Below are 26,441 nucleotides of genomic sequence, written 5' to 3'. Positions count from 1 at the left end.
ATTCTAATTTGGTCTGTTACTTATTCAAAATAATTAACCTACCATGTGAGCGTTAAAATAATTTCATGCGCCGAATATCTTTTTGTTAAATATATTTCTGGTTTTCTCAGTAAATGGCTGATGGATCCGACTAAGTCTTGCCATGAAGTTCAGAAGGGGGCTTAACTACCATAGTAATTGCTTTTTTGTTGTATCTCCTTATTTTCGTAATGTTATACATAAGATATTCAGTCCGTTGAGTATTCAAAGTTAACGTGCTCCACGTATATTGTTTCTATTCCTTTAATTTTGACAAAATGAATGTAGATTTGTCATTTTCTAGCCATGTATTCAAAAAGGAACACTGTTTTAGAGCGATGATTTATTAGTTATATACTTGTTGTTTATGGTTTATATTTATTCAAATAGTTTTGTTTAACAACAAGTAGCTTAAAACAAAAATATTGGCACAATTAATATGTAATAACTTTTCGAAGAGTTTTCTTAACAAAACCAACATGTTTATAGAAATAATATGAACATACACACACGAGCAACGCGCCACTGCAAGCAACTTCAATGCAATCGATATCTAGGCGAGAAGAAATGTCGTGATTATTTTAAATGTATATGTCTTTATACACATACATTCAGCAGTTTAAATAACAAAAGACTTATGAGTATGTTAAACGCAACATTTGCGTGTATGTGATGCTACAGTAGAGCTTCCGTGGTCATTACAAATACTTTTAACCACAATTGTCACATCTTTTCTCCGTCATCAGAAGGCAGCACAGCAAACCGAGTGGGAAGCAGAAAATGCACAGTAGTATCCCACACACCGTAAACTTCGTTCCTATGTGACCCTGGAATGTAAAGACGCTATGTATTTATGAGTGAATGAGATGTGAAAGTCAGATAGATTTTGTAACTTTTTGCAGTGAGATTAAACCGACCTCGACACAAATGATAACGGTTAACTACATCGTTCCTCAAATGCCATTCGATGTTTAGTACTTCCTATTTAACGCGGGACACACACAGCGAATTCTTCAAATTATTAATTGCCACGACACGGCGACAACGCGATGTGTCCTTGCGGAAACACGAGAAGGAAGCGAGAAAAAAACAACAAAGAAAGATTTTATCAAATGAATTTGTAATCGCGATATCTCATGTAGATTTCGCCCGTCCTATGGTATTTTATTGTATCAGACTATAAACATTTGCCTAACTGACGAAACAAGAATTGACAAACGCAACGTCGTAATTTATAGTCATTCAAGTCAAACCCCGCATCTCTGACAGGTTCCCGGTGGATAATCCCTTGAATTTCCGCCGGCGTTGACCACGACCACTTGACTGCTCTGTTGCGCCATAAACATCGGTGCCGGGTTATGGACGGGCGGTGGCTGTTGGTAGACTGGCTGGTTATAGTTGGGCGGGTTTGCCCCGTACGCTGAAAAATAACACAATATAAAACACCTTTCGACACGTTTGGATAATTTAAATATGACAACTCTTAATTACACTTATCAAATGTATAAAGTTGGAAATAACATAGATTTGTAAGAACCAAAGATCGTGATCTTTTCTCCAATTTACAACGACATAGCAAAGATTACGTTAATAATAATATGCCAAGAAATTAATTTGGCAAAACTATTTATTCAAATTTATATAAAATATATTGTATTGATTCACAGCCACTTTTTTCGATGAATTATTCGTTATTATTTTACAACGAATACATTTACCATGAAATATTGAATACTGTAAAAATGTAATGATAATTTGCAAACTTTCTATGTGTTTTCCTAGTACTTATAATAATAATAATTATTATATTTAGTAGTAGTAGTAGCAGTATTTTTATTTTTTACAATGTTATGATACTAACAATACTACTACTACTACTACTACTACTACTACTACTACTACTACTAATAATAATAATAATAATAATAATAATAATAATAATAATAATGATAATGCATTTGTATAACATTTATAACAATAATACTGAAATTTATTTAATTACCGTACCTGGTGGTGGCTGTGGTGGCTGCTGCATTTTTGTTCCGAACTGATTACAAGCAATAAAGCTAGCGAACGACGGTTGTTTAATATTCAAAACGTGCTTTACCTAATATTTGATCCGCTAATTTACATTGATATGTTTTACAACAAAAGAAACATAACATCTTTGTAACTGTCTGAAAGGACATCAATTGAATTGATCTTGACAAACACAAAAGAACCTTTATAGGAACCACAAAGTAGCGCCAAGCTCACGGTGTAAAACCATATCGGTCCCCCTCTCGGATGAAACGCTATGTCGTTATCCCTCTCGGTCATCCTCGGATAAAAACAACGTTATTTGATGCAGAATGGTCACCAAAAATGCTTTTTGGACCTTGAAGGACACGCAGTATGTCAAAAGTAAGAAATGTACGGAGCATAAAAATCGTCGACTACTGTTTGCATGAACTTTGTTTTAATTTTCCGTTAACTGGAGCTTAGATATTAGCCAAACAGTTTCACGTTGCACTGTTGACTCTCGCATGGTTGTGTTGTTAATATGACTTTCCATTCGCAACAATACACTTAGGCCTAAAATGTGTATCAGACGCAAATCAGTTGTAACTATCTTAGTTTTAAAACCCATACTCATAAATGGAACGTATGTGAAATTGTCAGAAAATTGTCAATTTTGGTTTGCATGAAGCACAGGTATCACTCTCTTTTACGGAATTTCAGTGCACTGGCAACCTCTCTGATACTCAGATATTATGCATTTGCAGTGGCCATGCATTTGATTTGCCAGAAAAACGGCGCCAAAAGCAGAGGAAGTAAAAAAAATCAGACGTATCACAGCCCTCTGACGTGCCTAGAGGGTGTCATCCCGTGCGCTTACAAGTGCGACGAAACAAAACATAGCCTACCTGAACAGAATTTAGCTACAATGTATAGGACATTGATAATACAATGAACTGTACTTGATCAATTTATTGATTATAACATTCAACACGTAGAAACATTATATGTTTTCTTATCTATATATGTCTATATATGTACCAAGTTTTAAAGTGCGTACCGACGGCAATCCAATGCTTACTTTCTGGAATAAATAAATGCATTAAAAGTATTTACTAAATGACCGCTTAAAGGGACCGTCAACCAGATTGACGAACAAAATAAAAGTTCTAAAACACCGTATTGTTTTACAATTATTAGTTTATATTGATTAAAATATTACGACTGGTATATTACATTGCTTGAAAAAAGTTCATATTTTCAGTATATTCGGTAATAAAATTTAGCGATGTGAAATCGAAAGTACATCGCGAAAATAGGTGACATAACGATATACACACTATAGATAACGCAAGTAGATTGATCATTTTATATATAAAATATATACAATTCACTACGCATGCACAATTTGCATTCCTGGGTTTACCACGTGACGATGATACTTGCTTTATTTATAGTTAATTGGTAGTTACCTGGTACACATACGGGTCCAGTAAAATTGTATTACCTAAAATACTGACAATATGAAAACTGAATAACTTGTTCAAGTAATTTAATATATACCAGTCGTGATATTTTAATCAATATAAACTAATAATTGTAAAAAAAATACGGTATTTTAGAACTTTTTTTGCCTCAATCTGGTTGACGGTCCCTTTAAACACAGCAAACCTGTCAGATCAAAGCGCGCGCTTAAAAGACCATTGCTTGTAACCGTTCGTTTGTGTGCAAGCCTAAGTAGACCAAGTTATTTACTGTCGGTAACTTACGGAATAAATACTGAACTCTATAATTGGCAATGCCAATTATGAATTCTCGCCGTTTTCAATAGTTTCTGGATCTTATTTTAGCAACAATAAACCAACTCTATCCGAGAGGTTACTTGTGAATGTATAATCACATATTGGATTTTTGCTTCATACATATAGAAAGTCGACAGATTTTCAATATTATTTTACAATGTCAAGGGTCTGTTCTCGTTTTAAACCATATCTTCCATTAGTGTATACAACTAACTTCATAAAAGTGATCAGATGTTTGCTTTTAACACGCAAAACATTTAATAATAAGAAAACTCTTATTCAATACCGGGACATCCATCGACTGTGTGTCTTATATATAAGTAACTAATCACTAACGAAGCAAAGAAAATACATAACAGATCAGAACAGAATTTTATTACACATGAACTTTACAGTGTCTAGTGTTAAACAAAATGATAATACAAAATACATGAATATATTAAGTCGTTGTTTTTTCTTACAGAAATATGATAATTTGGTAATGGATGAACTTTACAGATATTTTAGACAAACATGATAACAGTGTATCTAGCTATATATGGAACCGCTTTAATATGTCGTTGTATCAATAAAATAAATCAATATCTATGTAAAGAACAAACATTAATACAATTTGAATCACAGTCAAATGTTATTAGTACACAGAATACCGAATTTTATTTATACTTAATGTTAATGCAATAACTCCATCAGCATACAATAGTTACACAACATGATCAATAAAATAAATCAATATCTTTTAAAGAACAAAAAATAATACAATTTGAATCACAGTAAAATGTTAGTAGTACACAGAATACCGAATTTTATTTATACTTGATGTTAATGCAACAACTCCATCAGCATACAATAGTTACACTACATGATCAATAAAATAAATCAATATTTTTTTAAAGAACAAAAAATAAAACAATATGAATCACAGTAAAATGTTAGTAGTACACAGAATACCGAATGTTATTTATACTTGATGTTAAGTCAACAACTCCATCAGCATGCAATAGTTACACAACATCATCAATAAAATAAAACAATATCTTTTTAAAGAACAAAAAATAATACCATTTGAATCACAGTAAAATGTGAGTAGTACACAGAATACCGAATTGTATTTATGCTTGATGTTAAAGCGAGATTATACGATTTTTTATATGTGTTAAATTGTAATATATTGATAAAATATGTTACAAAAACACAAAATAGGCAAGACAAATTATACATTAATTACGAATTTCATAAAATGGAGCAAAGACAAATTAGCGCCCCGAGCTGATTGTGACGAACATATTTTCCTACAATTACCGAAGCATTCGTCTTTTTATTAGGACCATAGTAAGTGTTCGTGTGTCGTATGAATATTTATCCTTGCAAGAATTTAAAATGAACCGTTAAACTAAGTTTAGATTCACATCGTACATGCATGATATACATGCTGGCGAATTTGACTGTACAGCCTTTTTCGATTTCAGAATTAAATATCTGGCTTATTTCGCATTTTTTGACACATGTTCTTCTGAACTTTTATTTTATTTTATATTGAAATATATATATTAAGTTTTTTTTAACATTTTAGAAAAATTCATTAATATTTGACAAAATCGTATAATCTCGCTTTAATGCAACAACTACATCAACATACAAAAGTTACATAACATGGTTTAATGCAGCCTATCACTTTAAAGCATAATGTATCATTACGAATTTAGTCTACAGTTATACATATAACACTACAGTTATACATATAACACAATTATACATTACTATGAGTATACACTTGGCGAATAGTTAGTGCCTCTGATATGAACTTGCCTAACTTGAACATTTCACTTTTACTTTGTGTGGTTAATAACTGTGTGCGTTTGAACATGCTAGGTCTGACTCTATAATAAGTTTTAATATATTTTCCTTTAATTTGGACAAATTTGGAGCATTTCAACAGAAAGTGGAATTCGTCTTCCACTTCGTTGCTGTTACATAATTGACAGAGTCGCATATTTCTTTCCATTCTATCATATCTACCCGTCTGAATTCTAAGGTTTTGTGCACAGATGCGTAATTTCGTTATGGCCATTCTTAGATTTCTTGAAAAAATCGTCTCGAGTTATGATTCAAAAGAAAAGGTTGTTTTTAATGCTTTATATACAATGAGTACCCTATTATCATCAATATCTCGTTTCCACTCTTGAAGGTATTCGTCGATAACTCTTTGTTTAAACAAAGACAAAAAAGTTTCCTCATTTATGTGTGAGTTATTAGACCACACATAATTAAATCCGTATTTACATAGTAAGTCCCTGACCTTTCCGAACCAGTTACATTTATTATCATTTAAGTCAGCCAAACCTTATTCCATTATGGATCGTAATATAATGTTTTCACTTTTAGTTATTTTAAAATAATATTTTACTATGCGTACATATCTGTTAATATATAACGGGTGTCTACCAAGTTCGCCGTAAACGCCTACATTTGAAGTTGATTTCCTTACACCAAGAACATCTTTGCAGAATTTAAGGTGCAATTTTTCCAACTCACTACACTTTGAAAAACCCCATACTTCGCACGAGTATGTAATAATTGAAGAAACAAACGCATCAAAAAACTGTAAGGCTACCTTAGGTGTACTATAGTTTTTCAAGTTTGATAGCAATATATTAAGTGCCTTTATACCCTTACCACGCAGAGTGTTAGTATTGAGATTAAAATTCCCTGTATAATTAATTGTTACACCCAGATATATAAAATCGTTTACAATGTCTATGTTTTCGCTACCATACACCCACCTCTCATTACGTTTGATAGCTCTATAGAAGAAAATACACATATAACTACAAAGCAGAATGGTTCTTATGTTCCGCGATATACTTACTTTGAATGGCCCGTGTTCCTTTTTACAAAGAAATTGTTTTTTTGTGGATGACCATCCACACAGAACCATGATTAATTTTATCAGAGAATGACCGGTACCGCATCCGAGAAGGGTACCGATATGGTTATACACCGTGAAACTGCTTTTCATAATATTGCCAAATTTATCGTAGATTAAGCTCAGTCCATAAAAGCTGCAAATTAATGTTATTGTTTAATTGTATTAATAGAGTAATACTAGTCGTTATTCATCAATGTATACCGCATAAAAGCCAAGTATTGTGATTACAGGCATTGATTACGCGAAACAATGTATTATCCACAAACGCATGGTCATGAATCGAACTATTGTATATACACATGTAGGCCGCGGCCGTCGATATCTATCTATCATCGCTCTTATTATTAAATTGTCACTGGTGCATGTATTTGTCCCGTATTTGTTCTACCGGTTGACAATAGAAGAACCACTGTGCTTTTTTAAATATCGAACATCAGTCTTCTATGTCATCTCTGGGGTCCGCCCTTGATTATGTCTTTAAGCTCCTCAACATTTTCTGGGCTTCGCGCTGTCCGGAAAGGGCTTTTTTGTTAAAATGTCAGCGTTCTTTTTGAAGTGTATATCAGAAGGGGGAGTAACTGCTCCGAGATAAAAGACGAAATCGATATTTAAAGGTTATCCCACTTTCCAATTAATTGATACAATTATTTATTGTAGGTCTTGAATGGAAGTGTTATTTAATTAAATTACAATATTCTTTTACTTTTGAAAAGTAAACATCAATGTTAAGTAAATATATTATTATAAATGGCCCTGTACGATTTATTTCGATTTTGCAAAATACATGAATTCTTTTTTAATGTTTGTTATACTCAATTTTATATTGCTCTGATAGCGTTTAGGGGACGACGGTTTTTAGCTATGAAGGAACAGAAAATAATTTAGAAAAATAATTAATAAATCGTTCTCCTCAAGCATAGTAAACGAAGTGATTTTTGTAAGTTAAATTAAATGATGACAATTATCCGAGAATCATATATTTTATTCGTTACAGTAAATATCCGAAACTGTAGAGTTCACACGAGCCTACAAATAGCAACCTTAACAAATATTAGATTTTTTTATCTCTTTATGTATGTCCGAATTCCTGTATAATCCCTAGATTATGTACGTTTCAGACAATATATCATTGCAAAACATTTAAAAAATGACTGAAATAAGTAAGACCAATTATTTCAAATCGAAATACACGTCTCTGTGATCATCCTGATAAAGATAATAATTAGTTTACTTTACAACACGAGAAAGCCATCGAGGAATAAAAATGTCATAAATGTGTGTGGTTACTATGGACGCAATTGCAGCATCCGATACTACGTTCAATTGTTTAATACACTGTGCTAAAGGTACACACATAGGTATGTTACACGATTTTTACCGATTATATAAAAGAAAAAGTATCAAATTAGACAAATCACACACAATAAATCGCTTTGAAATTCCCATACTTTAGGTCTATCGGTGGTGTTCTAGACGTTAATACACGGGAGTCTGCTCACCCCCCCCCCCCCCCCTCCAAAAAAAAAAAATAGTGCTCAACCATTAAATAACCAATATATTAGTGTTGTTTCAGTCGTTCGAAATACCTAAGTGACCATACTTGTATTACATGAACTTTTCTTTACAATCGGAATATTAATTTAAATCCTTTAAGGGACATAACTCTAGATATCTTATTGCAACGCTTCGCCAACTCCCGCGTGAATAGCTCTAACGTCAGGCCTTTCTGCTTTTCGGGACAATAGCTTCGCTATCGCTGAATAAATACAATATTCGTTGTTAAACGACGCAATAAAAAAATCTAGATTCTGTACTACGATCAGTTGACATTTGCGTTCAATAACGATTGCACATGTATTTTGAAGATGATACATGTATTGAAATAATCTCAAAGTTGGCCATTTTACTTTATTCATCAAAAGTAAACCTAACAAAAGTCAAACTTGGTTATTCTTATGCTTAAATCAAGGTGTCTAATAATATACATTTATGTCGAAATCATCCGTCGTTCGGGAGATAGTAATTGCAAACTATCGGCAACGCACGGGTATGTAACCTGTTTTCGCTCTTGATATACTACTAGGATTAAAGTTCTATCGCATCAAAGCTCTGTGTTTATTGGCCGATAGAGATCCGCGTAAGTGAAAACTATTCATAAATTCTAACAAGAAACATCTTTCAAAAAAAGTATTCGGCGTATACCCAGACTTTTAAGTAAAACCAGAATATATACGTTTCTTTATAATTAAATTAAAAACACAGGTCATATTGTTTGTTTGTTTTTCACTTGTAAGTCGCATATCGATCGCATAAAATGTGTGTTATTAAGTGCACGTATATTCAAACCACTCAAACGTGTTCGCAGGTAAAAATTAAACTTCGGGTTATACATTTGTAACATCATATGTGTCCTGACAAGGCTTATAATGTGTTAATTTCTTCACTATCGAAATATATGATATATTATTTTGATTATCACGTTTCTTTTTTCCACACATTCAAATCACACTTTCAGAGCCGCATCATGCGAAAATGTGTATTATTACGTTTCCGTCACCGTAGCTCAAGCCCAGCCTGCGCATGTGCACGGTTCCGTCAGGAGCTACGCTCTCCGCTATAAAAATCTTAATCAAGGCTTAATTGTCTCATTAGGTATCTCCTGACAAGACTGCGAGATGCGCAAGCTTGGCTATAGCTACGCTGGCCGCATATTGCATAAGACCCATTTTCGCATGACGCGGTTCTTTAAAAATCTCATTGCTTCTTGTGAATGGAACATCTAAGCACAATAATTTCAAATAGAAATTGAAGTCAAAAAGTGTTATTTATTGCAAACTTGCACATTTTGGCCGTTTATTCAGGGTTTAGGAACGATTTTCAGCCGGGCTGTCCGAGTACGTCAAAAATGTGTAGTTAGATAATTCAAGAATGACCCTGCTATTATCGTGACACTTAACAACAACGGTAGTGGTTGTTTTCTCATCGTGAAAGCAATACTGTGTTATCAACGTTTATCGATAGTTCATTATGTCTTCACCTGACGATTTATTGAACGAGTACTGACCCTAAAACTCTGAAAGATGGATTTTTTCGCGTATTGTATCTGTGCAAAATGTGTGTCAAAAATGTGTGCCTGTGTGTAGTATGAACATGCAGAGAGAAGTCCAGATTTCCTAACACCGAACGGTGTTACATCCTCTACGATATACACCGACTCAGTGATGTGGCAAAAGTTTTTTGGGATTTCCTTCGAATCAGCCGATGAAATATTCGAATGTATTCATTCGAATATGCTGGCGTTATGTAAAAGTCATTTAAGGTGAAAAGCTGGGTTGAACAGCTGCGTTGAAAAACATCAAACAGTTTGCTAAAAAACTATGTCGTTGATATAATATGCTAATACTGTTTCAACTTGTAATATTTTTTCATCCAAACAAATGGTTCATAAAATTATAACCGAACAAATCTCGTCAATAAAAGTTTATTTGAAACACCATAAAGTAATGCTTAACATGTTAATTGACATTGGTTGATCTCACAATAAACGTATCTGATAGCTGTTATAATTTGAATATATACAAATCAGAAAAGACTTTGAACAAAGTACGTGCTAAACAATTGAGAGTTAATGTTTACAAACCATGACGCTGTGATATAAATAGGTAATACGCAATATAATTAGCTGTTTATAATTTAAGATTTTTTAGAATCCCTCGCGCAAAATAACAACGACAGCTAGGCTAAGGTGTGGTTTACTCTTTAGAGTGCAGGGTTTAATCATGGGGCAAAATGTATGGGATTTAGAGCTTAAGAATAACGCGAGAGCATAATTATATTGTATAAACAATTCGAGCGAAGAATATCACAGTTTAAAGTCAGTTTAGTTATGTTAACTGTTTATGACGAATACATCGTTTTTATCGATGAAACTTTCGTCTTATCTTTATTTCATATTTTGCAACAAATTTAAGTCGTTTTGAAGTAAAATTGTCCATAACTTGCACTTAAATACCCTTAGCTTTACTGTTAAACTATTACGTACGAAATATCAAATGCAAATAATTGTACTATAAAATCTGGGTCTGCATTAACACTGGCTGATATTACATGCCATGGCGAAATCAATGTAATTAAGCCGACCTGTAGGCACACTTCATATCCGCGTTCACAATAAAAAAACTTCGAGCACTGTGTACCGGTTATTTGATATCTGTGGAAACCCGCCCTAGCGTATTTGTAGCGTGGAAAACCCGGTGTTATGGTTTCCCAAATATGATAAACCCGATAAACATTCTACGAAGACGCCAATTCTTGTTCAGTCTACACCAGACATGGTTTTGATAACTATATTCAATACACTAAACTGTACACTCTGAATATCTACTACAATTGTATTCGTTGAAGTGAGCATATTTCTGGGTTTTACTGTATCGAATTAGGATGGACAGATAACAAGGACGGACCCCACGTTTTCTGAAAGACTGGTTTCGAGATGGAGGGTACAACTGTTTGCAATTATGACGTTTTAAGGTGCTTAAAAGACAAAATAAGTAAATCGAGAAACGTTGAAGAAATTGAACAGTTGATTCAGAAAGACAAATTGCCAAGAACGTATGAGGTAATTAAACATGCTTTTAGTAGTATTCACACACTGCTAGCTCTACATAATGAAAGCTGTAGTTCGCGTGTCTTACTGTTAAATTGTGTAAACGTTTTATGAAAATATTCGTAGTCTAAAAATAAATGCAAAATGATTAAATAACTTATGTAATTAGAGTCAGGAATGAATTTCCGAAATCGAAATTACAATAACGTTTTAATATTTTGACTGCATTATGCATAAGTGCGACAATACGATGGCGATAGTGCGATAGTACGATGGCGACAACGCGATAGTACGATGACGACAATACGACAGTGCGGAAATACGATGGCGACAGTGCGATAGAACGATGGCGACAACGCGATAGTACGATGACGACAATGCGACAGTGCGACAATACGATGGCGATAGTGCGATGGCGACAATACCATTGTCATATCGTACTGTCGCCATCGTATCATCGCATTGTCGCCATCGAACTATCGCGTTATCGTACTGTTGTCATCGTATTATCGCATTGTCGCCATCGCACTGTCGCCATCGTATTGTCGCACTGTCGTCATCGTATAATCGCATTGTCGCCATCGTACTATCGCATTTTCGCATTGTCGCCATCGTACTATCACACTGTCGCCATCTTATTATCGCACTATCGCATTGTCGCTATCGCACTTTCGCAATCGTATTGTCGCACTGTCGCCATCGTATTATCGGATTGTATTCATCGTACTATCGCGTTATCGTACTGTAGTCATCGTATTACCGCATTGTCGCCATCGTGCTATCGCACTGTCGCCATCGTATTGTCGCACTGTCGTCATCGTACTATCGCCATCGTACTATCGCATTGTCGCCCCCTGGATTTTAATGTGTAACCACAATGGCCCTAACGATATTCCGTACGATAACTATAAACCGCAGTGCCTTAATGTTAAATAATTGATTCCTTCTTCAGCCTTCGAAGGAAGAAATAGAAAAAGATAAGAAAAGACGTGCATGTAACCGAAAATCGGCACTTGAAAGCAGGGAACGACAGAAAAAAGAATACAAGGAAAACCGAAAGGTAATTTTGCAAACGTTGATTTAAAAAATGCGTCCGAGTGTTTCGCGTAGTTCTAAAAAGACATGCATACCTTTTAAATGTCTCTATGATACGTTATTGTCTAACTAAATTGCTGTTTCATTTTGTATACAGCGCTTGGAGAAATTAAAGGAATACAATTGTGATATAAAGGGAAAGTTGAAACGGATGAAAAACAACAAGAACCAATATATGACTTTGTTATCAGCGTGGATGACCGAAGAAGAGATACGGGCAACGCTTGAAACAAAGCTGCAGACGGACTCGTTTGACTTCTTGCTTTCAACGGACAATTCTCGGGATCAGTGCAGCACGCAGTCAAGTACATCGGGTAACGAGCTTTCGACAGAGGACACTGACAGTGTAGCTGCCTTGAAAGAAGAAGAAAACGACGATGACTCTTCGAACGGATTTGATGCCCTGAGTGATCGTATTCAATGTGGCATGGAAGAACAACAACATGTAGTAACGGAATCTGGACAAAATGCTGTGCAAGAAACTGAATACATTCAATACACTATTATTCAGGCGTCCGAGGGTAACTCAGATGCATATACATATGGAACACCCGTTTCGTTGATTCCATTGGGAGAGGACCAGTTTGTGCTTTTAGCTATGGGCGACAAAAATGGTGTTGATTTTCAATCAAAATCTGGAATAACGGACGCAGAGACGCAAGTTATACATGTTATGTCTGACGGTACTATATATACACAATAAAACCAAATATATACAAAGACATATACGCATGGCTGTAAAACTAATAAAGAACTTATGCTTAAGCAAAACTGCGCATGAACTATGACCATGCTTTTATTTGATAATTGAAACATGTGCAGTGCTTTACTATCATTGAACGAGAACTTGATGTAAAACAGCAAATTAAAGAACATATTTTAATATACTTTGACAAATTAAAAAAACATTACACAAAATGTGGTTTGTATAACCGGTTTTAGTATGATTTAAAAGCTTTCTAAAATCGTGCATTTCAATATATTCTTTTCAGAAACCTAAGTCCATTTTTGAATAAGGCGAATTTGCAAAGCAAGCAGTACTTTTCGCTTAATTGTTTTTTGTTTTAAATTAAGACAGAGTTTGACTTGTTAAGAGCATAGCTCATCCAGCTTACAAACCTGAGGTGATATGGCATATGGAACTGAGAACCAAATAAAAAATGCCATTTGTGTTTCACAAAAAATGTATAACCCAATCATAATTGAAACTTTATCAATTAAAATTATGGTATATTAATTTTCATTAATGCAAGTTCCCGAGAAGTGTTACCTCAAGCGAGCCTTTGATAAATGAGAGACATACCTGTCTGCAACAGACTATGACATTTGCGAAATGCACTGAAATCTTATAATAATGTATACATGGTGGTTATTTCCATAAAATACAATAAAGATTTTGTGAAAGAAAACATGAATATGGGCCATGCCATATTAAGTTGTATCATTTGGATTGGTTTAAAACAGGTATGTGTTTTCCAGTGGAACTATATGAAAACAACCTTGTCCAAACATATATTCAACACTTTAATATAATTAAATGATGAATAAGAAGTGTATTGTCCTGATAACATACAATAAGGCTTACTTTTTTGTATTAAATGTTATTTATTTCTTTAAACTGTATCTCGCCATAAATATATGTTTACAAAAGTAATGTAATACTTTATTTCAGATGTAGTATTTCTTTAAGTATTATGTTGTAGCGTTACAACACAATTAACATGGACACAATCTTAAAGTTACAAGAACGATACTTCATTATTTAATTTACGTAAATAGTGTGTGTTTAAGTATAAATACTGGTTGGAATTAAGCATTTGAACAGTGCATCCCAGACAGCAGGAGATATCAGCTTGAGGGTCATTTAGCCTGTTAGGGTCCCATATGTATCGTGTTGATTGGAATATGTTTTTGACTTGGAAAGCGACGTGTTAAAGAGCGAGAAAAAAATATAATTCACAATTATTCGACTTGTGTACGTCTTTATTAAACCGCATTATGCTACACTGCAAATAAGAAACAAAATATGTCTTTCTGTCTAAGGGCTTTAACTGTTGAGAGCAAACGTCTAGGCTATCCGCCGTACAGATCTACACCTATTATAGTATGCGTAGAGACAGAAATCATGATACAATAGAGCACATTATTTATAAACACCTCACAATGCATATGATCTAGTTTATATGTATAGATTAAATATTGTCGCATGTATGGTAAACGCATGCATTCTAAATGTTACTAGTTTTTATTAATTCTTGAGACTTGTGTGCATACCAGAACATATTTTGAAATAAATAGTATTTATATATATATAAATCGGATATAAAATTCATAAAAAAGCACGTTTGGCACTTGGACTAAACGGCAAAACACGGTTTTGCAGTTGTTTTTAAACAAGATGGTAAAGTGTTTCGGCACCAATGGTAATTACATCTGTTGATGAACATATTTTGCGAAGAAAATATTAAATCACAGATACTCACTTAAAATGTACTAAATTGTTTGGAAAATCATATTGTTGTTTTGCACTTCAAACATTCTATCTTATTTTCATAACAGTTTAGTTAACATGCAATGATTATAAACACTGCAATTAAGTGTTATAAATAGGTTTAAACCTTTAATGAGCTGGTTCTAATTTTAGATTTCGTTGGAATTCTAGACGTGATTGCTTTATAACTGCATACTTTTGCGACTTGCTTTAGCGATTTTAAGAAAATAAAAAGACTTTAAGTAACGGATTAAATACATTCTCATATTAGTTTTTCGGCATAGCTGTTTAACCCAGCTTTTCAATTAAGATGACTTTAATATAACGGCAGAGTTCCGAATGAATTCACTCCATTCATTCCATTGGCTTATTTGAGCACAATCTCCCGGAACATTAATATCACCGCGTCTTTGTAGTATAGGATGTGACACTTTTTAGTCTAGGGAAATGCGGACTACTCTCTGCATGTTCGAACGAAACATATATACGCATTTATGCCCAATTCCAATAACGTATTACCGGTAAATTCAATCCACAATACTTTCAAGGTCAGTGCTGGGTCAGTAAATCGTCAGGGGAATACGGAATGTACTATCAATAAACGTCTAATCTTGAAAACACAGTATTGCTCTCAAGATATCATATATCATGATTTTTTGGGACAAAAATGAATACAACCCTATCGGTAAATGCCCGTTTTTTTATTGTCAGACAAAACCGCCTAAAAAGTATAGTATCCATGAAAAAAGGGAAATCGTTTAATTAACTAGCACACATGCGTGAAGTTCGCGGTCATTTTGTTTGAAAATCTTTCCTGCGCGTAATGCGAAATGGGTCTTCGGCAATATGCTGTCAGCGAAGCTCGAGCCCAGCCTGCACATCCGCGCAGATTTGTCGGGATATGCATACGAAGAAGGATTCTCAAGAGATACAACGAAGCATTGTGTGTAATTAACAGAGGAATGCGAAGCCCCTAATTAGACTATGCAATAGCGCAGGCTGGGATTGAGCTACGATGACCGCATATGCCATAAGACCAATTTGTGCATGCCGCGGATTTGACAATGTTAGTTGAATGTGTGGAAAGATAATTGCGACTTAATCAAATATCAACATACATTTTGTTTCGATGACGAAGATATAAATTCTTAATACGTCATGTGAGGACACATTTGATGTGACCTAAGGAAGCACAATTTCTATCTATGATCACTATTACGTAGTTTGATATACGTTCAGTTCATAACAAACATTTCATGCGGTTGATATGCGATTTAAGTGGAAAAAAACACACACAATATTACTTGTACATCTGTTTTTTTTAATTTAATAAGTTAAACGTAAAAACGTAATTTTTCTTACTTATATTAAAGTCAGGATAAAAGCCGATTATCCTGTTTAAAGGTGCATGTTGTGTATGTCTCAATTTTGTATTAAATCGCTTGTTGCAAATGGCAATACCACCAATTCACCACCTAATGAATTGATGGTAAATACAATTTTGAAAACATAAAGAACATTGTAAATATATCTTAACCGCAAATAAAAAGGCATATTATTTGCAGAAACAAAATTATTTTAACAAAGAAATCAATAGTCTCCGCTATATAACATTGCATTAAGATTACCAATTAAATAGTGGAAGTTTTATTAAAGAAAATGAAGTTAATGAAACAGGCATTATGCTTTTCGAAAAGTCGGAAACTATTTAAGCGAACTTGTGTATTAAATATTGAGACATCTTTTTCAATTTTCATAAACACAAATTACTTGATGCCATCGATAAAGTCTGTCACATAAAAAGCCCATTACAGTTTTAATGCTCTTGTAAATAGTTGTATCCCCTGACATATATCGTCAAAGTAGTCAGTGGTGTATCTATCTGTTTGAGTAAAAGATTCTAATGCCGATTAAAATTATGAAACGTTTTTTCCGCTGAACGCCTAAATCTGGCGACCGATATATATCATGGAAACCCGACATGTTATAAATAGTGTTAAGGTTTCCCAACTTGAAGTTCCCACTAATTATGTTCAATCACGAGGCTTGCTCGTGCTTTGTTAAACAAAATAAATGAGCATAAATACTTCACATACAGTAACTAATATTAAATGAAAACCGATTGGCATGAACGGCTTCAAGGTCACTAAAACTATATGAATAATATACTATATCTTAAATGGAATGTACAACGTTTTGCAACTGTGAAGTTATAAGATGCTTTAAGAACAATATAAGTAAAACAAAAACACGTCGATGCAATTATCAGGGTGATAGATCCCAAAGACGTGTTAGGTGAGCATTATGGCATATGAATTTGTTTTGAATGCATTAAACACACTAAAGATGAATAACAAATATTGTAAATGCTCCTCTCAGTTTGAAAATTGATTGACAATCTAATTATTACACTAATGGTAATAATACGTTCTCTTTGTAAATCTCAATTTTAAACGTATAAGTGCTATTTCAGTTGCACTTATGATCAATTATTATGAAATGCGTTTGAACTTTTTACTATGTTGACCGCAATTTACGTTATTCAAATAAATAATGTATTTCGTACATTAATCTTATCCGTGATCCTATAATTTTTTTGTTAATGCGTTATGCTTATATACAACAATTAATGTTTTAAATAGCATTTTACAAAATGTCCAACATTACATCCAGCTGCGTTAATGTTTAGGAAATTAAATGCATGTTTCTTGAATACGACGGTACATTCAAGAACACGTACGTTACAGTGAATTCGGGAGTCTAGTGACGAACTAGTTATCTCCAGCAAGCCCCTGTTGAATGGGCTTTAAAATTAACATTATTTGGGATAAAGATTATTTGTATTTGTTAAATCCTCAACAATTAACACTTTGTGAAGCCATATTTAAAGGGATCTTTTCACGCTTTGGTAAATTGACAAAATTGAAAAAAAGTTTTTTCAGATTCGCAAATTTTCGTTTTAGTTATGATATAAGTGAGGAAACAGTAATACTGAACATTTACCATGCTCTAATATAGCCATTATATGCATCTTTTGACGATTTTAAAACCTAAAAATTATAAAGCGTTGCAACGCGAAACGATTGAATAATTTGGAGAGTTCTGTTTTTGTCGTTAAATTTTGTGCAACTACGAAGATTGCTTATATAAGGTATAAAATACATCAAGTATGTGTATTGGCGGAATAGCTCAGTAGGCTAAAGCGTTTTTACTTCAGGATTCTGGCAGGACTCCACGGGTCACTGGTTCGAAACCTGCTCCGGGCAACGTTTTTTTCCTTTTTTTAAATTTTATTCTTGATTTTTTACTGGAGCTTTTACGATCCAATGTTTACATTTATCAATATAAAGCATTTAATGAATAAGTTAAAAAATGCCAAAATCTGTGAAAAGGCCCCTTTAAATAAGCTGGAACCAGTCACACCATATTTATTGTTTGTTGTTTGTAATAAATATTTAATAACATGTGCAAATCTTTAATATATTTAGTGTGTTCAATGAAATGCTAAACATTATGCGGCATTATTCTGATATGAATCAACTAGCATAATTTGTTCTGACTATAGTGTTAGAGTAATCTGTTCTTTTGAGATCTTAGGTATATATTTTTTATACTTCGATTAGCTTTATTTTCAAAACTGTAACGGCACTGTGTTTTTCATCTTTGCTAGAAACACATTGTTGTACACATTAAAGAGAATGCAAAGAAATTAAGACGAGTACACGGCAATATTACCGAACTGAATGACGACGTAAGAGATACAACCAACTCTTGATACAAAGTTGCATACTGAGTCCTTTACTCCTTGGTTTCAACGGACAATAGTCTGGCTCAGTCCAGCAAAAAATATTACTCCGGCGAACGAGTACCCGACAGAAGACACTGAAAATTAAAAAAAAAAAAACTTGTAAGAAACAAAGAACAATTATGCGGATGTGTTGATGTCCTTAGTACTGATTGACAACAACAATGAGTTGCGGAATGTTTGCAAAAAGCTTAGACATTAGGGAATCACTATCATTCATGAATCAGATTGTAATTCAAATTAATTTGCATATAGTATTCCAGTTTCGTTGGTCCAGTTGGGCGGAGGTCAGTTTTCGCTTTTAGGTTTTACAAATTAATTAAAGTTTAAATTATTATTATATTACATGGACGTCTATTAAATTTAATCGGAAGACTTACCATCATTAAATAGAATTAAAAACATCTAATCACAGATGAAAGGTATTGCAACAAGACGCATAATCAAAGTAACTATAATGCTTTGTTGCTATGTAATTAAATAAGATGCTTTTTAATAACCGATATATATTTTTTTAATCTTTATTATGACATCTGCACTACTTTTTCTGACACGCGGAGTCTTTTTTTGTTATTTCCGTCACTGAATTGTGAACTTTATTGCGTAGGGTTTATTTGTGTTTGTTTGTGGGATTCCTCAAAGCCAATCCCTGTTCATTACCGTCTTTGTACAATGCTCGAGACGAATCATACGATGTAAACAAATCAGTGTTGGCGATAGACCAAGTACACATTTTTGCAAGGTGAATTGCCTGTGATGTCTTGCATGTATGTGCTAGCATTCTCGGGTGCGACGAATACTCAACATCTTTCATGAAACACCCATTGCGTGTTCGTCATACCCCACCCCCTCATGGAAGCAAGCCGGCATGTTGTTGTTGTTGTGTTGAAAAATATATCCTCCGCTGACAAACGAAATGTCACATTTATATATGAAGCTTTATGCTACATTTTTAAAGTGATTTCTGACTTGAAGATTAGGAAACTTAACGCATTGTTACAGTTAAACTGTGAAGGAAATACGACCATTCAAAAATTTGAATTGCATTCAGTGTAGAAAATGCATGCTTCATAGTGTTATTTTCACTAAAAACATATAAACACATACCGTAAACTTAACGTTCGTGCGTTATGCTGCACATATTTTATTCTATCAGCGAAATGTTTATGGGTTTTTTATCATTAGTTTTACAGCAGTATTTCAGTCAGTTAAGCTACTTGCAATTCTATGGAGATAGCTTAGCTTATCTATGCACACCGATTGCAAACTAACGCAAGTAACTGATAAATACCTCACACACCTTCCTTTTTATTGTGTGTATAGGTTTATCAATGCTTAGTGCACATACAAAGTCTCAGGTCATTAGCGGACAAGTTTCTTACCTCACGTTTAATAATTGCAAGTACACAAAGAAACCTACATAGTTCCAGATAGCAAATGTAGTAATCAACATATCGAATATGAGAGTGTTCTTTGCGGAGGCCCGTTTGCCTATATATATATATATATATATATATATATATATATATATATATATATATATATATATATATATAACTTAACGATTTACCATTACGAAGACGTCATAAGTGTAATCTTGTGAAATGACATTCAATAATAAACATTGATTATTCATTTTTTCACCTGAACCAATAACAAGTGTTTACATCGGTATCTTCGTTTTGCGTATGTTAATAGATACATATTGCAATAACCTGTCAAGAGTTTAACTAATGTATTAAAATTGAAAAGACATGATGATGCTTCTCTAAATGGCCAGCATTTACACTATATACTTTTTTGCAGTAATAAAGATATTGCCGTTTTGTAACACGATACAAATGTCATTCGCTTTAGATTTCATTTTGAAAATATAAGTAAAATTATCTTTCCAATTATTTCATACCGGTATACCTGAAGCAAACTGTCATAGCTACGCTATATGTAAGCATATGTGCATATGTTTCTTTGCGCAAATTTCGACAAAAACAGAACAGTCAAGCGTGTTTCGAATATAATAGACAAATTTTTAATTTGAAAGGTTAGACGATACAACTATTCAACCTACATGAAAGCTCTTTTGTCATATTAATTATAAATTTTATATTTTTGACGTGTTCATTTGAATGTTGTGACTATTTAGTTTAGTTTAAACCTTTTTATTTTAGCTCGATTGAGTCGAAAGCCTTAGGCTTATATAAACGCTCTCGAGTCCGTTTCCTGGGCCTAGAACCAGTACTTGGTGTCTTTGGGGAGATCTGAAGAACGCTCCCACGGCGGGGATCGAACCCGTGACCTCCCGGTCGCAAGGCGGACACCATACCCATTACATCATGGCGACCTAATTTGAAGTGCAGTGTTTAAATACATATGTTGTACTTGAGTATTGTTCGGATACATTTCAAAATTCTAAAATATTTGGATCAATGGTTCATTTACCGTTCAAGTTCCAGTTCAGTCACCTTAGTTGACCTCGATAGATTACATAAATATTAACAACCTTAACATCATGTGATATTCAGGGGAAACCGTGGTGGGATCCTTCACATTTTCAAACGGTGTACTTGAGCACTGTAAATAGTCCAGGTATCAAACGACTAATTAACATGGTCCATTAATTAGATTTATATTAAAAAGCAAGCCTTATATTTAATAGGCAATACATTTTCTAACTTCATTCTTTGTATTGATTATTGTCGAGTTCTGCGGTGAACTGTATCCTATGGGATCCCATAATATTCACATATAAACTCTGACAATACTGTCTCGCATATACGACTCATCATGTACGCATGGTGTTTTGGTTTTTGTCTTAGTCTGCATAATGTATTACAATTTTATTCAAATACGACCGATTTTATACATTCTTGTCAACCGTTTAGGAAGTATAAAGGATCGTTTAAAACAGCAAATTTGTGAAAGCATTAGGAGTAAATGACACTAAATATCTGTAGAAAAAGCACATCAATATTTATTAGTTTAAGTAATTCATTTAGGTGAAACGTTTAATGTGACTGGTTGTAGTATGCAAGACATGATTGCCTCATCTGGCATTGGAACTGGTAATCTGCCTTGTTTGCATACGTTAGATAACGGACCGCGTGAAACACAGACATGGAAGGCGGATGATAAACATGTATTGTCTTCAGATCCGTGTAATAAAAACATACATGTATGTCAGGGATACTTCTTGAATAAAAATAATCACAGTTCCAATGTACCAGTTGTAAAAGTACCATGTATCGAAGAAAACAGTCATTTAATTATTCTGGAGGAGAATACACGTGTAAAACATACTGAATTGAAATCGTTAAAAGCTGGCTTATTAAGAGGCAAGAATGCTGGTTCGAAATTGAATATATGTAGCGTGGAAAGAAAATCTACTCGAATATATAGGAGCATATCTGAATGGGCGCATTTACAACCCCAGATTTTGACGGTTACAGACACTGATGAACCTTGTCCTACATTTCGGAACTGGATGCTTTACAAAAACAATAACACGTGCAAAACATCATTGACCGATAAACCAATATCGGAAAACTCTATTGACCTTGAACTTGATGATGCATCGAATGAGTTTTTCAAAGAAGATGAACGCAGCAGTTATTCAATTGACCCGCCAGATGTTCAATTGTTGAACACACCTCTAAAATTATCGTCTCTTATCAAGATTGAAATGAAGCTAAAAATACAATGCCGGCGTGTACAAGAAGGACTCCCTGAAATGCCACATATGCACGACAATTTACGACATCCAATCGAGGTAAAAGCATTTTAAAAATTGAAATAAAAACCATCTAGAAGACAAGAGATACAAGATCTAGTTGATGATAATTAAATTGATATTACATTAACTATTAATATCATAAAAACGTATTAAGTCACGATTTATTCAATAAAAAAAGATAAATATAAAAAGATAATTTATACTTTGAGTTTGTACTCAAAGTGATAGCGAACACGACAGGCGGTAACTAATTACACGTGTTACACCCTGTATGAATATTTTAATTAAATGGCCTTAACAAGCGTATACATTATGATTAAAATTACAATAGTTGATCTAATTGTCGAATGCATATGTCATATTATTAATAAATTGTCTAGCACGTTTGTATTTATTTTGTCTTATTTTTCTATAGTTAACAGTATATTTATTATGAACCATTTAAACTTTAACATAATCATTCCGTTTTCCTTCAGCGCCTCATTTCGCGTTCATACAACTCGATTGTTATGTATGGTGTAATTCTGAATATTGGAGCGTCGACTGCGATTTTAATTTTCGATTTGTGGTTTTAACTTTTTGGTTTGAAAATGTTAATAAATCTGTTTTAATTTGAATGGCTTTCATACATTAATTTTAATTACGATACCTTCAGCTGCTGTTAAACAATCGAAGCAATAGTTATGTTGAACATCTGATGCAATTAATAATGTTTTTGCGATATAGACATATAATTTGCAGTTATCTGACGAGGAAAAACAGCACCAACAACTACGTCTTAATCGTGCACGACAGGCCTCTAAAACCTACAGACGGAAGTTTAAGAGTCGCGAAACAGAACTCAAAGAGGTACATTATGTATACTTCAAATATCAAACCAATTAAATAACTGGAATTAAATGGAACATTTTTCAAATGCCTGTTTTTGAAATAGAGACTCAATTTCAAGACAACTAAAACATCATCCGGTTATCAAGGAATAATCGATAATAATTATGTTTTTTTTATACATAAAAAATGTTTTGCACACCGTTGATAGCGCACACATCTCTGACCAAAGCGCACAAAACTTGTATGTCCCCATGCATAAGAATACCGAAAACTAATAACACATAATAAAATTTACCAAGCGTTCTTACCCGCAAACTTTGCGAACGTCATTCTACTTGAATTGTATGTTAAAAAATAATATGTGAATGATGACATGGCACCTAAAGATCTACGATTCTTGCTCAAAATCAATGAACGTAAAACTTCTATTAAACATGAACACTCTGTTACTCGATGCATTGGAAATTATCAGAATAAAATCTCACGCAACAGGAACACCTAAACAAGTATATTGTACTGACACACACAAACTACAAATTATCTTAAGATAATTAATATAAAAACTATTTATAAATACAAATAAATAAATATAATATAAAAACTTTAATAACATGTCATATCTAGTTTTAAAAATAAACGTAAAGAGATATTTATCTTAACTTTCATAGTCCCAAAGTATGAGAATTAAGTTTGACATCTCAACTAAACAAATCATAACTTTTTAATTTTTCTAATAACTCATAATTATGTGGATCGATATATGTTACTATAAAAACTTCTACTTAACCCTTTGACGGAGAATTCTATAACTCAATAAGATGTAATTACATTGTTTATCCCATCATAAGAAAGCGCATTGAATCTTCTTTTTTCTAGGACCAATATTACTGGTTTAAGTTGATAACTATTTATAAATGGATAGGTCTTCACACAAAAAAGAGTTAAAGAAGAGCAAACAGGCTCTTTATATTTTCGATGCTTGATGTTGGGATAGCCTTTGTGCGTTTTCATACACGCATAAAATTCCAAATGCAAGCACTTACATTTGGGACCTTCCCTGAAATTAGTTGAGCTCGGTATGTATTTCTGTTTCAAAAGAACGAGAGTCACAAACTATTTTAAAATAAAGGTAGATTTTTGTTTATCGTTGCTGCTTTTTCATATGAAAATGAGATTATATGGACCATATACGTGTGTAAAGACGCATTACCAAAATCGTAATCACCTTCCAGTAAATTCTGCAATGTTATTATTACAACTGTACATTTGACCATGTAACGACAAAATGCGATTGCAGAGGGCAAAGCCTTCCAACATATCGGTAAATGTGATTTATTTTACGGAAATTATATATACACATGTGTGAAATTGCATTAACTATGGCAACCGTTCTTTTGTCTTACACATTCCCTAATACTTGTGAATAAGCTACTTGTCATAAATGAGTATTTTGTTTTGTTCTTATCTCTATTCATTTATGGAATGTAACAGCTATACATGCACAGTAAACGAACCAACTTTATTACATAAGATGATCTTTGAACAAAAATATATATGATTCGCAATTAATAAAATATATGTGTTAATCGCACCACGAATGTGCAATATTAATAAGATTTAATCAACGTTGGACTTCAAACCTTAACATATTATGGTCATAAAAACTACCCGGCGTGTGTTTTCATAAACGGTAGCAGTGTATAATTACTTCGTTCGCTCCTCAAATAAACAATAATATGAGCGATCGATACAAAATACATATATTGACTATATTACATGTGTACACACTTATAGCTTTGAAATGCCGCTGATATTCCCTATTAATCAAATAAAATTTCAGGCATTAAAATGTGAGCTTCAGCAACGTACAAAACTTCAACAAGACATAAATCTTCTCAAGCAGACAAAAGACGCCCTCAACAAAAAATTGCAAGGCCATAATTGCAAACACGTTAACAGATCTGACTTCGAGGACGTATATTCGACTATAAATTCGTGATTTCGTACATGATATGTGTTCGTGACGGGAAAACATAATACGCGTGCTCCGTACTTCAACTAGTTGTTAAATGTGGACATTATTATTTGTAATATTTAATTAGGATAAGTGTATATGCTTACGTTAACGCTACTCCATGCGTATAACATGATGTTTAATTTTGTTTTATTACTCGTTAGTTTATATATAGTGTTTTTTTTCATGCTATATGTTTTCTATTAATTTTGGATATTATACAATGTTATGTATATAATATATACTGTTGTCGTTTATATTGATTTGTGTTAGGTTATTTTAATTGTTGTTTAAAAAAGAAAAGTACATTATGAAAGCATTTCGACAGAGATATGAATGCGACATTATGTTTATTGAAGTAACATAAATACTCAAAATCAACGAATATTTCGCAAAATATTTCGTAAAAAAGTAAATGAATGAAAAGAATCAGTGCTCCTTATAGCAATAGCCAAAATTTCAACGCTAGATGTGAAATTGTTACATAGATTTAACGAGATACAAAATGCTAAATAAAAATCAACAAGAATATATAACGAAAAGCGTATATTTATGTTGTGTGAAGGGAATTTAAAACTACTAGAAAGCAACAGAATAATCAATGATAATCTTACACTTTTAAATTAAAAAGATATATAAATTTCGATACTTTACGGAAACGTTTGAAAGACATAATTATTTCAAAATAATCCAATGTGTTTAAGTACAGCATTATTTTGTATTTCGACCTCAGATCTATATAAATTCGACAAAACATAGAATATGGAATTCAGATTCAATCATTCCGGTTGTGCACACTTTACACTTACGATAATTGACGTTAATAGTATTAGATGTTCCTTTTTTATATAAATGTTTCGAAAATAAATCGGAATCTACTCAATCTAATTTTACGATTTTCATTATTTACAAAATTCAAGTAGGTTTCAAAACTGAATTCTTTTTAAATGAGATGTAATATTTCAGCTTAATTTGATACTGTACATTGAAACCAAGTTTGGGTTGAAACAGCGCGGACTCTTTGTCTCAGCGTAAACATCTAATCGACTTCGTGATACTAGTGCAACCATAAATTTCAAAAATCAAGTGAATCCCGTGTAGTTTTAACAGCATTTCGCCAAC

The 26,441-nt window shown here is 33.2% G+C and overlaps 3 protein-coding genes across 3 annotated transcripts; 2 read left to right on the top strand and 1 right to left on the bottom strand.

Moving 5' to 3' along the window:
• Positions 1-346: 346 nt before the first annotated feature.
• Positions 347-2,176, bottom strand: LOC127867672 (brain protein I3-like). Its single transcript, XM_052409005.1, has 3 exons — positions 2,026-2,176; positions 1,272-1,438; positions 347-845 (listed from the first exon to the last, which is right to left on the bottom strand). Exons 1-3 carry the CDS (start codon positions 2,051-2,053, stop codon positions 729-731), a joined length of 312 nt encoding a protein of 103 aa, XP_052264965.1. The 5' UTR covers positions 2,054-2,176; the 3' UTR covers positions 347-728.
• An 8,841-nt stretch (positions 2,177-11,017) lies between these two features.
• On the top strand, positions 11,018-13,857 carry LOC127867669 (uncharacterized). Its single transcript, XM_052408999.1, has 3 exons — positions 11,018-11,365; positions 12,306-12,413; positions 12,546-13,857. Exons 1-3 carry the CDS (start codon positions 11,240-11,242, stop codon positions 13,149-13,151), a joined length of 840 nt encoding a protein of 279 aa, XP_052264959.1. The 5' UTR covers positions 11,018-11,239; the 3' UTR covers positions 13,152-13,857.
• Positions 13,858-21,515: 7,658 nt separating this feature from the next.
• Positions 21,516-25,576, top strand: LOC127867666 (uncharacterized). The gene is made up of 3 exons (XM_052408997.1): positions 21,516-22,510; positions 23,216-23,323; positions 25,146-25,576. The coding sequence occupies exons 1-3, from the start codon at positions 21,770-21,772 to the stop codon at positions 25,302-25,304; spliced, it is 1,008 nt and encodes a 335-aa protein (XP_052264957.1). The 5' UTR covers positions 21,516-21,769; the 3' UTR covers positions 25,305-25,576.
• The last annotated feature ends 865 nt before the right edge of the window (positions 25,577-26,441 follow it).

This window comes from Dreissena polymorpha, chromosome 2, assembly GCF_020536995.1.
Source record: "Dreissena polymorpha isolate Duluth1 chromosome 2, UMN_Dpol_1.0, whole genome shotgun sequence".
Classification (NCBI taxonomy): Eukaryota; Metazoa; Mollusca; class Bivalvia; order Myida; family Dreissenidae; genus Dreissena; species Dreissena polymorpha.
The sequence above is the reverse complement of the archived record's forward strand: the minus strand, read 5'-3'. Positions and strand labels throughout refer to the sequence as shown.